The sequence below is a fragment of the Zea mays genome, chromosome 5 (assembly GCF_902167145.1).
Source record: "Zea mays cultivar B73 chromosome 5, Zm-B73-REFERENCE-NAM-5.0, whole genome shotgun sequence".
Taxonomy (NCBI): Eukaryota; Viridiplantae; Streptophyta; class Magnoliopsida; order Poales; family Poaceae; genus Zea; species Zea mays.
Genome location: NC_050100.1, coordinates 215,578,229 through 215,591,150, shown reverse-complemented (window position 1 = coordinate 215,591,150; position 12,922 = coordinate 215,578,229). Strand labels below are relative to the sequence as shown.

The window sequence follows — 12,922 nt, the reverse complement described above, 5'->3', positions numbered from 1 at the left end:
ATGTATTCAAGCTTCTCCATATATTGATCATCAATGAATTCTGGGGTTCAACGTTCAAGGCAAGGAGCTTTTGCTCATGGGTCTGTTTTCCACTAGGAAGCATATTGGCTTATTGGGTCAACCGGTCAAGTAAAAATGCCATTACTGTACCCGGAAGCTGCTCTACCTTTGCATGAGAAATTATTCATGTTAACATGTCCCTAAATAAAATAACCTATTGCTGAAACTAGTCCACAGCCAAGCGAAACAAATATCTTCAGGTTTAGGCAACCATAATCAAGTATTGAATAAGAAATTAGGTAACGTAACATGTATAACTCAAAAGGAAGCACAACAGCACTGCAATAGTAGGATAAAGTAAGAACCAGTCTAGCATATAATTTAAAACACATAATACCACAAAGTTGCGCCAATTCAAGGTTCAGAGAAGTACCTCAACAAGTGTAATACCTTTTGTCCCTTGGCTACTGATCATATCATATATACAGTTCTCTAATGGAAGTTCCAAAATTTGATCAGTTGCCTGACCTTTTTTAACAAATTTAAAATTTGAAGCTATACTTTTTGGCTGAAACTCATTTGGATCAAAATTTTTCAGTAGACGCAAACAACGGACAACCTGAAACATGGAATAACATTATAGCTTGTTGCTTAAGAATGTGTGTGAAACAGAAAAGTATTAAAGCAGGCATGGTGCAGTGCAGAGTGAATCTTCCATGTGGTGTAAGCCTAGCCAGATTATCTACACTCAGGGGCGGACCCAGAACAAAGTATAAATTTGTTTACCCCCAGTGTAATGGGCTTGGCCCACCTAACTACTCTATATAATATACACCCAACCCTGGATTAGGGTTAGGGTTTTCACTCATTCCAAATGGTAACAGAGCTAGGTCTTTTTCTCTTTCCTCATTCTCTGCGCTCTCATCGCCTGTGGAATTGCATGCCATTACCTCTTCAGTCCAAAAACATATGCATGTTTGGAGTAGCATCTAAACTGGGGTACGGAATCATGTTAATAAACTGTGACTCAAGTTACTGGAAATTCTATGACAAACTACACTTATAAAAGTCTAACAGTCTTTTAATTACATATTTGAACTAGCATTTCAATCCTGACGGGAAGTGTTAGGAACTGAGAGAATGAACTCCAAAAAAGTATTAGAAAGTGGCATTAAATAGCAAGAGATTAGCATCACCTTATCATCATCTTCGGCATCAAATATCTCCACAAGTCGTGCATCTATTAATCTATGCAATACCTGAAGAATAGGCCATTTAAGTAACAACCCATGAAAATGAAGGACCGACAGAGATAGTGTAAACTTGGGGTGTTTGGTTTGAGGAGCAGAATGTTGAATGAACTATCCAAACCTAATCTACTTTGCTCAGTATGAGGAATGGAATCAATTCACGTATCACCACCTGATCAATCATTCATCACAAGCAAATGTTGAGTACAAAAATGAGGAATGATGGCATCCCCTAGAAGCATCGAAAAGATCCCAATGTCTCATGATGGAGGAACACATAGAAAAAGTTGGTTCCTCAAACCAAACACACCGTAGCTGATTTCAAGCAGGCTTACATTTCTCCATGCTCTGTGCCCATATGCCATCCTGTAGTCGAGATCAACTTTTATATCTGACACAACAAGAGCCTAGGGGAAATAATCAAGCAAATTAGCAAATTGGAAAATTTTGGTGCAAATACCAGCATAGCTTTAATAGGGAAAATGTGAGAGCAGTCGACCTTTCCACTTGCTTCTTCAAGTTTATCACATATGGCTTTCATTGCTGGAAGATAATCATGAATAGATATATCATTCTTGGAGTTAACATCAAAAGCTCCATCTACTCGGAAAGCATCTACATTGGCCTCTTCATTGCTCCCAAGTAGTTCAGGCTTTGTAATCTCAATTCTTTGCTGTGAAGTCATATTCAAGTCCTTGGCATATCGGGAGAGATATAGTGAATTGGTATTGATAATATGTTTATTCTGCGAGGCATCTTCCCTCTCAGCTCCGTGATCTTTCATCTTTATAATAGTTGATTGTCTAACTATTAGTCGTTGTGATTCAAGACTCTTTGCAATAAAATGGAAATTGTTTCCTTTCATTCTAAATTTTTTGCAAAGTTCACTCTGTGGTACCCCTGAAGTCCTATAACGAAAACATGATGTAAGAAACCACAATCATAGTTAAAATTAAGATAAAGAATCTGTACATGAACATACCACATTACGTGAACAGGTTAAAAATTGGAAACAATACAAAAGTGCAACAAAGACTAATAACCATTCTGTTGGACAATGTCAATAATACTAGTAATTTGTGGATAAATGAAACAGCTGACAGTGTTCATAAATATATGGGCTGTGCTAACAACAAGAATTTCCAAGTCACCATATGTCCATGCATTTGGACAGTTAAACCAAAGATACAAACTTTAGGGTATGATCCCTATAAAGAAGCTCATCTTCCGTTTGACACATAAGTCGGGCATGCACCATTTGAAAAATAAGCATATGGGCATAAAGAAATACTCATAATCAATACTTAAATTTTTAAGGGAACTGCTATGTACTGTGTACAGCTATATAAAAGGGAACAAATTGCTTCTCTGTGGCTTTAAATCTGTACATTATAACATAAATTCTCTTTTGCAAGGTAACAAAATATATAGGCACGTTTAGGGTTTAGGGTTCAAGGCACGCTTTGGACTTTGTACTACTCTTTTCTTCTTAATATATATGATGCTCCTGCGCGTTGGAGGAAAAAACATCTATAGGCACGTAAATTAAGTGATTTACATATTGAACATTTTCCAATTCCTATCAAGTCACAAATACCCAACCCCCAGACTGATTAATGAAATTAAAACAGACGGTGTACCAATTATATATTTGCTCAAAAACCATTGTTGCGGATTTGCACCTGCTTGCCGCAACACACTCCAACGTCGCCTTCTGGACGGCACTCAACTCCGACTTCGCGAATCTGCGCTCGTATAACCCCAGGAAGTTGTCCCTGATCCCCGCGCTTGCCACGAGCCGCATGCCCCGCCGTTCGGCCTCCTCGAAGTCCTTCTCCGCCGGGTCTCCGGCAGAGATGGGCACCCCGTCCCCATCCCCCTCCACCAGGTTGACGACGCGGAGCGCAAGGATGCGAGCCCACAGGGCGCGCTTGACTGCTGGGCCTAGCGGGAGCCCCGTCGCATCGAGCGTGCCACGGAGCGCTGGCCATAGGTCCACGACGGGGATCCCCGGCGCGAGGCGCGCGCACACCTCCTCCAGCGCCACCGACACGAGCTCGTCCATGGTTGTCTCGGAAGGTTTAGGGCTTTCAGGGTTTTGCCAATGGTGGCATCAGGCACGGAGAGCCCCACGGGGATCCTGAGTTCCGGGGGATGCGGTCTTCTTTTTCCTTTTGAGACAAAGAGGAAGGTGGGCTCGAGAGGTATCTTGTTTTCCCTTTTATATTTTAAAATAAATGAAATTTTAATTTTATATCTCGAATTTTATATATCTATACTAGCATATAGTTCATTCTAACAATAGATGATTAAATAGACCATGTCCAATGGACCAGCACGAGGCCCGACTTATTTAATAATGACGTGAGTCGTGCTTAAGTCGTCGTCTCGGCACGTGTTAGTCTAGCTCGACACGGTTATTTTTTTATTTTTAATAAACCAGTTTATATATATATATATACAATACTAGCTATGTGCCCGTACGATGCCACGGAACGCAAATTGACGAGCCTTCAACGACTAAGGACCCTAGCGACGGGCGACGTGAGTACAATGATCATGATATAAATACGCAATATTATTATAAATACGTCAACCCAAATATATTACACTGATGTCGAACAAACATTATTAATATCGTACAAATTATTTCTAAAGAGTAAATATAGAATGTTTAATCATAAGCAAATATGTCGACATCTTGTACATTAATCTATTTTTTACGACAAAATGTTAGTACACAAAGATTATATAAAAATAAACATCATATATTTTATCGACCTCAATGTTCCATGTTAGTTCAGAATTTCAGATGTGTTAACAGGCAACAACAAAAAGAGCAAAATATGGTATGATTCCACTTTATTTAACTCATTCTTCTCAACACCTTCATAGGTTTCTTTTTTAGCCTACAATATAGTAGCAATAAAAGGAGACAGATATAGGCCAAAGGAATCATGAAGGATATGGTTCAGTTGTAGGAGTGCCCATCATTTGGGCCCTTATTACACCTTTTTCGTTGTAAACAATAACACATGTTTCGCTGTTCGCAAGGTGCATGATCTTTTGTTGAAGTACCAATTGATTTTCCTGAACGCTTAGATTAGGTTCAAGATATTTATTTACAGAAACTTGCTTAAATTTACAGACTGAATGCAAATACAATAACTTCCATTGCATGATTTGAGACAATCAGGAGATGGGCCTTTCTCAAATTGAACAGCCGACCGCTACTAAGCTAAACTGTAAGGAAAATGGACCCCAGGCCTTTTGGCTAATTGAGTTTTGGTGTTTGATGATTAACACAATATGTGGACTAATATGTTTGCTAGTGTTTATAATTATAGTTCACAGGATACGAAGAGAATTGGACCAAGACAATGAGGATGCAACACCTCAAAAGAAGACATAAAAAGATGCATAGGAGTCCAATACTCAAGTACAAAAGAAGCCCGAAGAAATCAGCAAAGGAATCCAAGATGCGGGCTGTCAGCCAGCGCCTGGTGGCGCACCGGACAGTGCTGTCCGGTGTGCACCGGACTGTCCGGTGTGGCACCGGACAGTCTGCGCAGAGAGGCCACAGACAGGCGCTCTCTGGCTGTAGCACCGGTCTGTCCGGTGGGTCAGCACCGGACTGTCCGGTGTGCACCGGACAGACGGCAACGGTCGGATCCAACGGTCGACTGCTACAGGCGCCAACGGTCGGCTGACGTGGCGTGCACCGGACACTGCACAGTGGATGTCCGGTGGTGCACCGGACTGTCTGGTGCACCCGACGACAGAAAGCTGCTGCTTTCTGTCCAACGGCTAGTTTGGGGTGTGGAGGCTATAAATACCACCCCAACCGGCCATTCTCAAGTGTGGGAGCCCAAGCAACATACCAAGACATATAGTGCATATTTCCAAGAGCTCAAACACCCAAGTGCTTAATAGAATCACTCGGTAATTAGTGTAGGTGCTTTGCGAAGTGCTTAGGTTAGTTAGACCGCTTTAGTGCTTGCTCTAGGTGAACCCTAGTTAGTTGAGTGAGTTTTGTAAAACCACACAACCCCTCGGCTCTTGCGCGAGCCGTTGTAATTGTACCGAGTGGGGCGAGAGTCTTGCGAGACCGTGACAACCGCGTTTGTGTCACGACCGCCACCGTGTACCAGAGGGAACGAGGCCCGCGGCGTTTTCGGCCGGAAGCTCGATAGTGGAGACGACGGGGAGCGTCCGAGAGGAGCCGGAAGCGGAGCACCACTTGCGCGTGGAGAAGGCCTGCGGCTCTCTACGGAGTTACTCGACCGTGGTGCTTGGCCCTCGCGTGGGCTTCCCTTTGCGTAGGGGCACCAACGAGGATTAGTCGGGACCTTGCGTGGTTCCGGATACCTCGGTAAAAATATCGGCGTCATCCACGAGAGTTTGCTTCTCTACTTAGCTCTTTACATTCCGCATTTATATTGAGCATTTAAGTTTCAATCTTGTAGTCATACTTATTTAGTGTAGATTGAAACTTAGCCTTTGCGGTAGAGATAGCAACACTTAGACAAAACCTAGTTTGCACACTCTAGTTTGATTACTTGCATAGGTTTTGCTCTAGGGATTTAATTGTGGCCTAGTTTAGTAAAAGTTTTAGAAGTCCTAATTCACCCCCCCTCTTAGGCGTCACCCGTTTCCTACAAGTGGTATCAGAGCCCGGTTTGGCTCATTTGAAACGTTTTAGCTTCACCGCTAAAAGAGCCGACGCTTTTTAGAGGAAGGGATGGATACCCATAGGCCACAATTCCAGCCACAACACATAGAGGATTGCCTGATCAAGACAAATGAGCCATAGTACACATTTTAAATGTATCACTAGAATTTTTAATAAGATTGGAGACAACATTTTGAAGACGAGCTAAATAATTTCAAAAACATCAAACAGCAAATATGTTTGTATCTACTGAGGTCAACATATAAAAAACTAAAATATGGAGCATACATGTATGAGCATGTATACCTTATGTCTACAATCGCCATTCACAGATATTTGTCAACTTTGACAAATGTTACCTAGGCAACCATTATTTTTATCAGGTGCAGCCAAAAATGTTCTTGACAACTAATTCTTGTCTTCTATTTAACACTCCAATCGCAGAAGTGACTCTTTCAAGAGCATGTAATATACCAGTTCAAGTTTAACTTGTGACACCTTCATATGTATTAAGATGTCATGATTTTAGTTGGACGTATGTAAACATTGAGTTTCCAACAGAAATCAATGGTCAAAGTTGTGGTGTTTTTAAACCATGTCCATGTGCGAAAGGGTTTTTAGCCAAGTGGTTAAATGTTTCCGAGTAGCACCTCCAGGTCCAAGCCTCCTAGGTTTGATCCCCCTCAGGGGCAAATTTCTGGCTTGGTTAAAAATATTCCCTCGCGGTGCCCCGCCTACTCCCGGGTTATGTCCTGCGCGCCACCTTCCGGTTGGGCCGTTGCAGAGTGAGCGGTGACGACCTGCTAGTGATGGGGGCCAAGCTACGAGGATTTTCTCGGCTGGGTTATGTCCTGCACGCAACCCTCCGATGGGTTGTGTGCGCCTTGAGTGCTGGCCACAGGCATTATACCGGGAGGGCGGTCTTTCCCTCCTGGTCGAGTTTTTTTAAACCATGTCTATGTCCCAAAAAATCACCTTTTCTCTAAGGACCATGTTTCGGTCTCTTCTTAGCCATCAGTGGGTTGTGTGCGTCTTGCGTGCCAGCCACAAGCATTATACCGGGAGGGCCGTCTTTCCCTCCCGGCCGAGTTTTTTAAACCATGTCCAAAAATCACCTTTTCTCTAAAGACCATGTTTCGGTCTCTTCTTAGTCATCAGTGGGTTGTGTGCGCCTTGAGTGCCGGCCACAGGCATTATACCGGGAGGGCGCCCCCCCTCGAGTTTTTTTAAACCAAGTCCATGTCCAAAAAAATCACCTTTTCTCTAAGTAGAGGGGATATTTGTGTGAAGAGATAAGCGAACAGAACTAAGGATGTGTTTGGTTGCGGGTCAGGACGGGATGGAACAGGACCATCCCACACACTAGAGTGTTTGGTTGTGAGTCAAGGCTGAGACGGGACCATCCCCACAAAAATACTATCACTAGAATATTGTCCCTATTCATCCCTCTGAATCGGACGGACAATTGCGTCCTCCCTGGGACAAAGCCCCTCACGAGCCCTTCTCATCCTCAGATCCGGCTCCTTCACCCCGCTGGCCGGCGAGCGGCGAACTCCAGGTGCAGAGCGGGACAAGGCCCCTCGAGCGGTGAGTCCCCTTTCCCCTCTACTCTCCTCTTCCCCTCTGATCTCCTCTTCCTCCTCCATCCCTGGGCGTGGTGGCGACGTACCAGGCACCCGAGTTATGCTCGTACTGCGGCGGTGTGGTGGTAGCAGCCGACGTGGAGAGCACGCCGCAGCTCTGCTTCGCATCCGACGCTGCTTCTTCTGCTCCCTCTGCTCACGTCGCCTCGTGTCCCTCGCCTGAACATCCACGCTGCACCTGGAGTTCCAGATCCTGGGTGCCATGTCCATCCACGCTGCACCTAGAGTTCTAGAACTTGTAGTACTGTAGTCTAATTGATTTTTGGTGCTAGTCTGATTGATTTTTGGTGGACTGATATCACAAGTAGTACTGTAGTCTGTAGGTAGTAGGATTGATTCGCCACAACATCAGTAGTACTGTAGTCTGTAGTGGATTGATTTGCCATGTTATAGGTTCAGAGAATAATGTCCGATCTTCACATGGAAAAATAAGCTCAATTAAGAAGAGCGATATTCCATATCTAAGAAATGAAATCGTAGATTCATGCGTACTATAATGTCTATAAAACTAAAAATAGGAAAAAGATAAAAATGTATAACAAAAGTATGAAATATATAGGAGTAGATAAATTAAATTATAAAAAACTTATATTTTGATAAATGTTCAGCAGGGAAAAAATGTTGAATGTGTTTTAGGTACAAGTCCGATGCATACATGCAGTTAACACTTATATTTTGTTATTATGGACAGTTTGCATGAACACTTGATTGTACACCTATATATCAATTCTACATGATTGTTGTTTGCTTGAGATTATTTCCCCAAATATTGATATGATTCCAGATTCATCATGACATGCCATATGTTTTTTTTGGATTTGATGCTTACATGTAGATGGATAAGAAGACCAAGGTTATAGTTTGTGTTGCTGCTGCACATATATTACTGTCAATGATGGCTATGATTATTCATTCTAGAAAAAGAAAACGAAATGCAAGGAGGACTGGGATTACCTATGCACCAATGCATGAAAGGGATAGAACTAGAATTGAATATCTCAACACAAAGATTTGGAGGGATGACACATGTATAAACATGATTAGAATGAAAAGGGCTTGTTTCTTTCACCTAACTAAACATTTTAGAGAGCGTGGTTTACTTCAGGACACTATCCATATGTGTGTTGAACAACAAGTGGCCATGTTTCTAAATACAGTTGGGCATAACCTTAGAAATAGGTTGATTGGCACGAATTTTGGTAGATCTGGGGAAACAGTTAGTCGATGTTTCAATAAAGTTCTTCGTGCAATTGGTGAGCTACGTGGGGAACTAATTAGGCCACCTTCATTGGACACTCCAACCAAAATAGCAGGGAACTACAGATGGGATCCGTATTTTAAGGTGTGAAACTTATCACTCTTTTGTTTTTAGGTATATATTCATGTTGCACATATGGCCCCTAATGTTTCATGCTTGTATTGCCCTTAAACTAGGATTGTATTGGAGCTATTGATGGTACACATGTAAGAGCCACTGTTCCTAGAGATATGGAGCATGCCTTTCGTGGTAGGAAGTCCTATGCGACTCAAAATGTAATGGCGGCTGTAGATTTTGATCTACGCTTCACTTATGTGTTGGCTGGTTGGGAGGGAACAGCTCATGATGCTAATGTATTACGAGATGCTTTAGAACGTGTGGATGGCCTTCGCGTTCCACAAGGTAATAGTTTCACTTATTTGCTTGTAAATGACAATGTTTATGGAATTATGACCATAATATATATATATATATTATATTATCATTGTATTTTAGGTAAATTCTACCTAGTTGATGCGGGATATGGAGCAAAACCAGGATTCTTGCCTCCTTTCCGTGGCGTGAGATACCATTTAAACGAATGGGGCAATAATCCCGTACAGAACGAGAAAGAGTTGTTTAATCTAAGGCACTCATCTCTTCGCGTCACAGTTGAGCGTGCATTCGGGTCATTGAAGAGAAGATTCAAGATTTTAGATGATGCATCTCCTTTCTTCCCTTTTCCAACACAAGTTGATATTGTTGTTGCTTGTTGTATCATTCATAATTGGGTCATACAAGATGGGAGTGATGAGTTTATTATACAAGATTCTAATTGGCCTAGTAACAGTCATGCTACATCTTTAGTTGGCCAAGCAAGTGAGCATGCTGCTATGGTTGCTTTGAGGCAAGGAATTGCAGACCAGATGTGGACAGACCATCAGAACTACAACGGAAACTAGTATCTTGTAATATTTGTAAGAACCATTTGTAAGGATGCTATGTTATTGCAAGGATGTATTGGCTACTATCTTTTATTTGTAAGAACTATTTGTAAGGATGCTATGTTATTGTAAGGGCATATTGTTTGCTGATTTTAATGTTGCTATGTCATTGTAAGGAAGTATTGTTTGCTAATTTTAATGTTGCTATGTTATTGTAAGGAAGTATTGTTTGCTGATTGGTATGATCCTGAAACTTGTAGGGAAGAAATGGAAGCTGAAGGACAAGGCTTCACTAATGGGCATGCTACCTGGACATCAGCAATGTCCTCTTTCATGTTGTCCTACCTTACCAATGTGGTGTCAAGTGGCGAAAGGACATCGTCTGGTTTTAAGAAAGTTCACTACAACAGTTGTGCAAAAGCTATCAATGAAAAGTTCCAAACTGCCCTCAATGGCGAGCAGATCAAAAATCATCTGAAAACTTGGTCCAGAAGGTTTGCCAAGATAAATAGGATAAGAAAAGTGAGTGGTACAGGCTGGGATGAAGATAGTTTTACTATTACTTTGGATGAAGAGCACTATAATGGCTATGTTAAGGTATTATTTCTTCTACCTGCAATATGTGTTCAATCTGCAATATGTGTATAATCTGCTATATGTGTTCAATCTGCAATATGTTCTACCTGCAATATGTGTATGATCTGCAATATGGGATGAAGATAGGTTGTTCCTTTGTTACTGCTTCTTGGCAACTCTCTCATCTTCCTATTACACATATCTCAACTTTCAGACTTATGTACACATAATGCAGATTTATAATAATCCAAATGTAGGATCACAAGAATGATGCTGATTGTTTAAACAAGCCTCTTGAACACTTTGCTGAGATGCAAACAATATTTGGAAACACCATGGCCACAGGTAAGTTTGCAAAGGATTCTAGTGCAGCTTTAGGTGAAGATGATGAAGTTCAAAATGAAGAGGTGATGGCACATGCTTTCACTAAAAGGATGTCCAGTTGTGATGATAATGCCACAACATCTTCTACAAGCAAGACCAGGAAGAAGGCAAAAAAACGTGATAGTGAAGAGGAGGGGTTGATTGCTCCATTCAAAAGTGTCGGGGATACCTTATCCAATGCTATTGAGAAGGTTGCCACAGGGGGGCACTGATGTGCCAGATGATCTTTTTGACAGTTTGATAAACCTTCCAGGTGTGTGTGCTTTGTTCTTAACTTCAGATTTTGTAACCTATTTTCTATTGATCTATTTGTCCAATAAAAACTATTGTAACCTAAAACCTGAAAACTATTGTAACATATTTTTTGACAATTTGCAAAACTTTGCAGGTTTTGAGCAGAACCACATATCTCTGTATTTCAATTATCTGGTGGCGCACCCTCACATTGCTAGAGCCTTCAACAAGTTGCCATTCGACCATAAGTTAATCTAGGCTCGCAATTTCATCAGTGAAAAGTTCCCAGGAGTGTGAGGGCAATTGGTAGGTAGGCTTGGAGGGTTCTTTTGCTTGAACTACATCGAACAATGAATTGTGATCTATGTACGTATGGATTTTGTAGAAGCCTTGAACTTGATATTATGTGTACCCAGGAGTGTGAGGGCAATTAGTAGATAGGCTTGGGCAGTTCTTTTGCTTGAACCACATCAAACAATGAAATGTGGTCTAAGTACATGCAGATTTTGTGGAAACCTTAAACTTGGTATTATGTGTAATGCTAGAACACATTATTATGTATTGTGTGGAATTAATAATATGTGTGTTTTGTGGACTTAATATTAGTTGTAACATATCATGAGATGGGGGCAATGACTGCAAGCATTTTGACTGAATTCCATTTTTTGTGAAGGACAAGTGTAACAGTTATCTCTCAAACCAAACAAAGGACAAGACCAATCCATCCCCGGTTATACCTCTAACCAAACAAAAAACAAGGACCATCTCATCCCTCCGACCAAACAATACCAGAAATCATTTCATCGCCCAACCCAGGGATCATTCTATTCCGTCCTCATTTGTCCCGCAACCAAACACATCCTAAATAACTAGCCATGGGCAAAGTAAAGGGTGGTTTGTGCTGCAGGTGCCAAGTATTCTGAACAAATAAAGTGGTAAAAGATTCGAAGCATTTGCAAACCGAAAGTACCAAATAACAAGTACTATAGTAGAAAAAAATGGGGCTCCCTATACATGGGTACTCCATCTCTGACCTAGTATATTAGTTCTCTAATTGGTTTCCGAGATATAACTATATGAGTAATGTACTCCAATCATATTGTCATAACTAAAGTGAATCTTCAGTATTCCAAACATTCTAACATCACAGAAGTAAACTTTGAATAATTCAGAATGAGGAAGTAACATGTCTGGAACTTGATTTTGAGATCCTAAATCTTTAACAGCTGGAATTGAATGCAATTAGATGTGAACACTACATATATACTCCTAGAATAGTATACAACTTTCCTGCTGTCTAAGCTAGACTTTACATACCTGAATTCTTTCTCAAAAATAAATTTATTTTTCCTAAGGGATAGTGTGGCGATGCCGTAAAATGAAAGAGAACTTATTGTGGTATTGCACTCAACGAACAAGCATAATATTAGTTTTCTATTTAGAAAGAGCAGGCACAAACAATAAAAGCAAATATACCTCCGATAGTCCTGGATAGTGCATGACATAACCAATAACTCGGCGACTTAAACCTTCATAGAGAGTGCTATTAGTACTACCATCACCATTTATCCATGGTAATATAGGCTGATAACAATGCCTTTCACAATTATGATAGAAACTACTCTCCTTATTGTTCTCTCCTGGAGTAGATAACCTTTCCGCATCCCCAGGATCTTTGCTGTGCATGTAAGGTGGGCTCAACTTGCTTTGAACATTAATTACTGTCACTGTGTGCCCATCACCAAGCATTTTTATTGGACCAGGAAAATTAATAGGCTTGGTATGCTTCTCTTTCAGTAGATTTTTTGTGTTTTCATTATCAACAAATTGAGAAGTTGGAGGATCTGTACAGCAGCAACTATCACATTCTGCAAGTGTAGCTATATGATACTTTGACGAATGTAATGAGTCCACAATCTGAACGCCATCATATGCATTGACCTATGGAGCAATTGAATGAATCCCACCCATTAGCTAATAGA

At 41.2% G+C, this 12,922-nt stretch overlaps 2 protein-coding genes and 1 long non-coding RNA gene across 5 annotated transcripts in view; 1 reads left to right on the top strand and 2 right to left on the bottom strand.

Moving 5' to 3' along the window:
* Nucleotides 1–3,443, bottom strand: part of LOC118472110 (uncharacterized) — a 37,398-nt gene extending 33,955 nt beyond the window's left edge. For 2 of the 3 annotated variants that reach the window (XM_035959308.1, XM_035959307.1), the window contains exons 1-5: nt 2,933–3,443; nt 1,750–2,158; nt 1,586–1,657; nt 1,197–1,259; nt 434–619 (exon numbers count right to left, since the gene is read on the bottom strand). In XM_035959308.1, the coding sequence (XP_035815201.1) occupies nt 434–619; nt 1,197–1,259; nt 1,586–1,657; nt 1,750–2,158; nt 2,933–3,315 (1,113 nt within the window). In that variant the 5' untranslated portion in view covers nt 3,316–3,443. The remainder of the gene's footprint in view (nt 1–433; nt 620–1,196; nt 1,260–1,585; nt 1,658–1,749; nt 2,159–2,932) is intronic. The other variant, XM_035959309.1, reaches the window with a different exon arrangement.
* Nucleotides 3,444–7,351: 3,908 nt separating this feature from the next.
* On the top strand, nt 7,352–10,213 carry LOC118472108 (protein ALP1-like). Its single transcript, XM_035959303.1, has 2 exons — nt 7,352–8,907; nt 9,000–10,213. Exons 1-2 carry the CDS (start codon nt 8,401–8,403, stop codon nt 9,762–9,764), a joined length of 1,272 nt encoding a protein of 423 aa, XP_035815196.1. The 5' UTR covers nt 7,352–8,400; the 3' UTR covers nt 9,765–10,213.
* Nucleotides 10,214–12,336: 2,123 nt separating this feature from the next.
* LOC118472109 (uncharacterized) overlaps nt 12,337–12,922 on the bottom strand; it is a 28,294-nt gene continuing 27,708 nt past the window's right edge. The window contains exon 5 of the long non-coding RNA XR_004849713.1: nt 12,337–12,881. This is a non-coding gene — a long non-coding RNA (uncharacterized lncRNA). The remainder of the gene's footprint in view (nt 12,882–12,922) is intronic.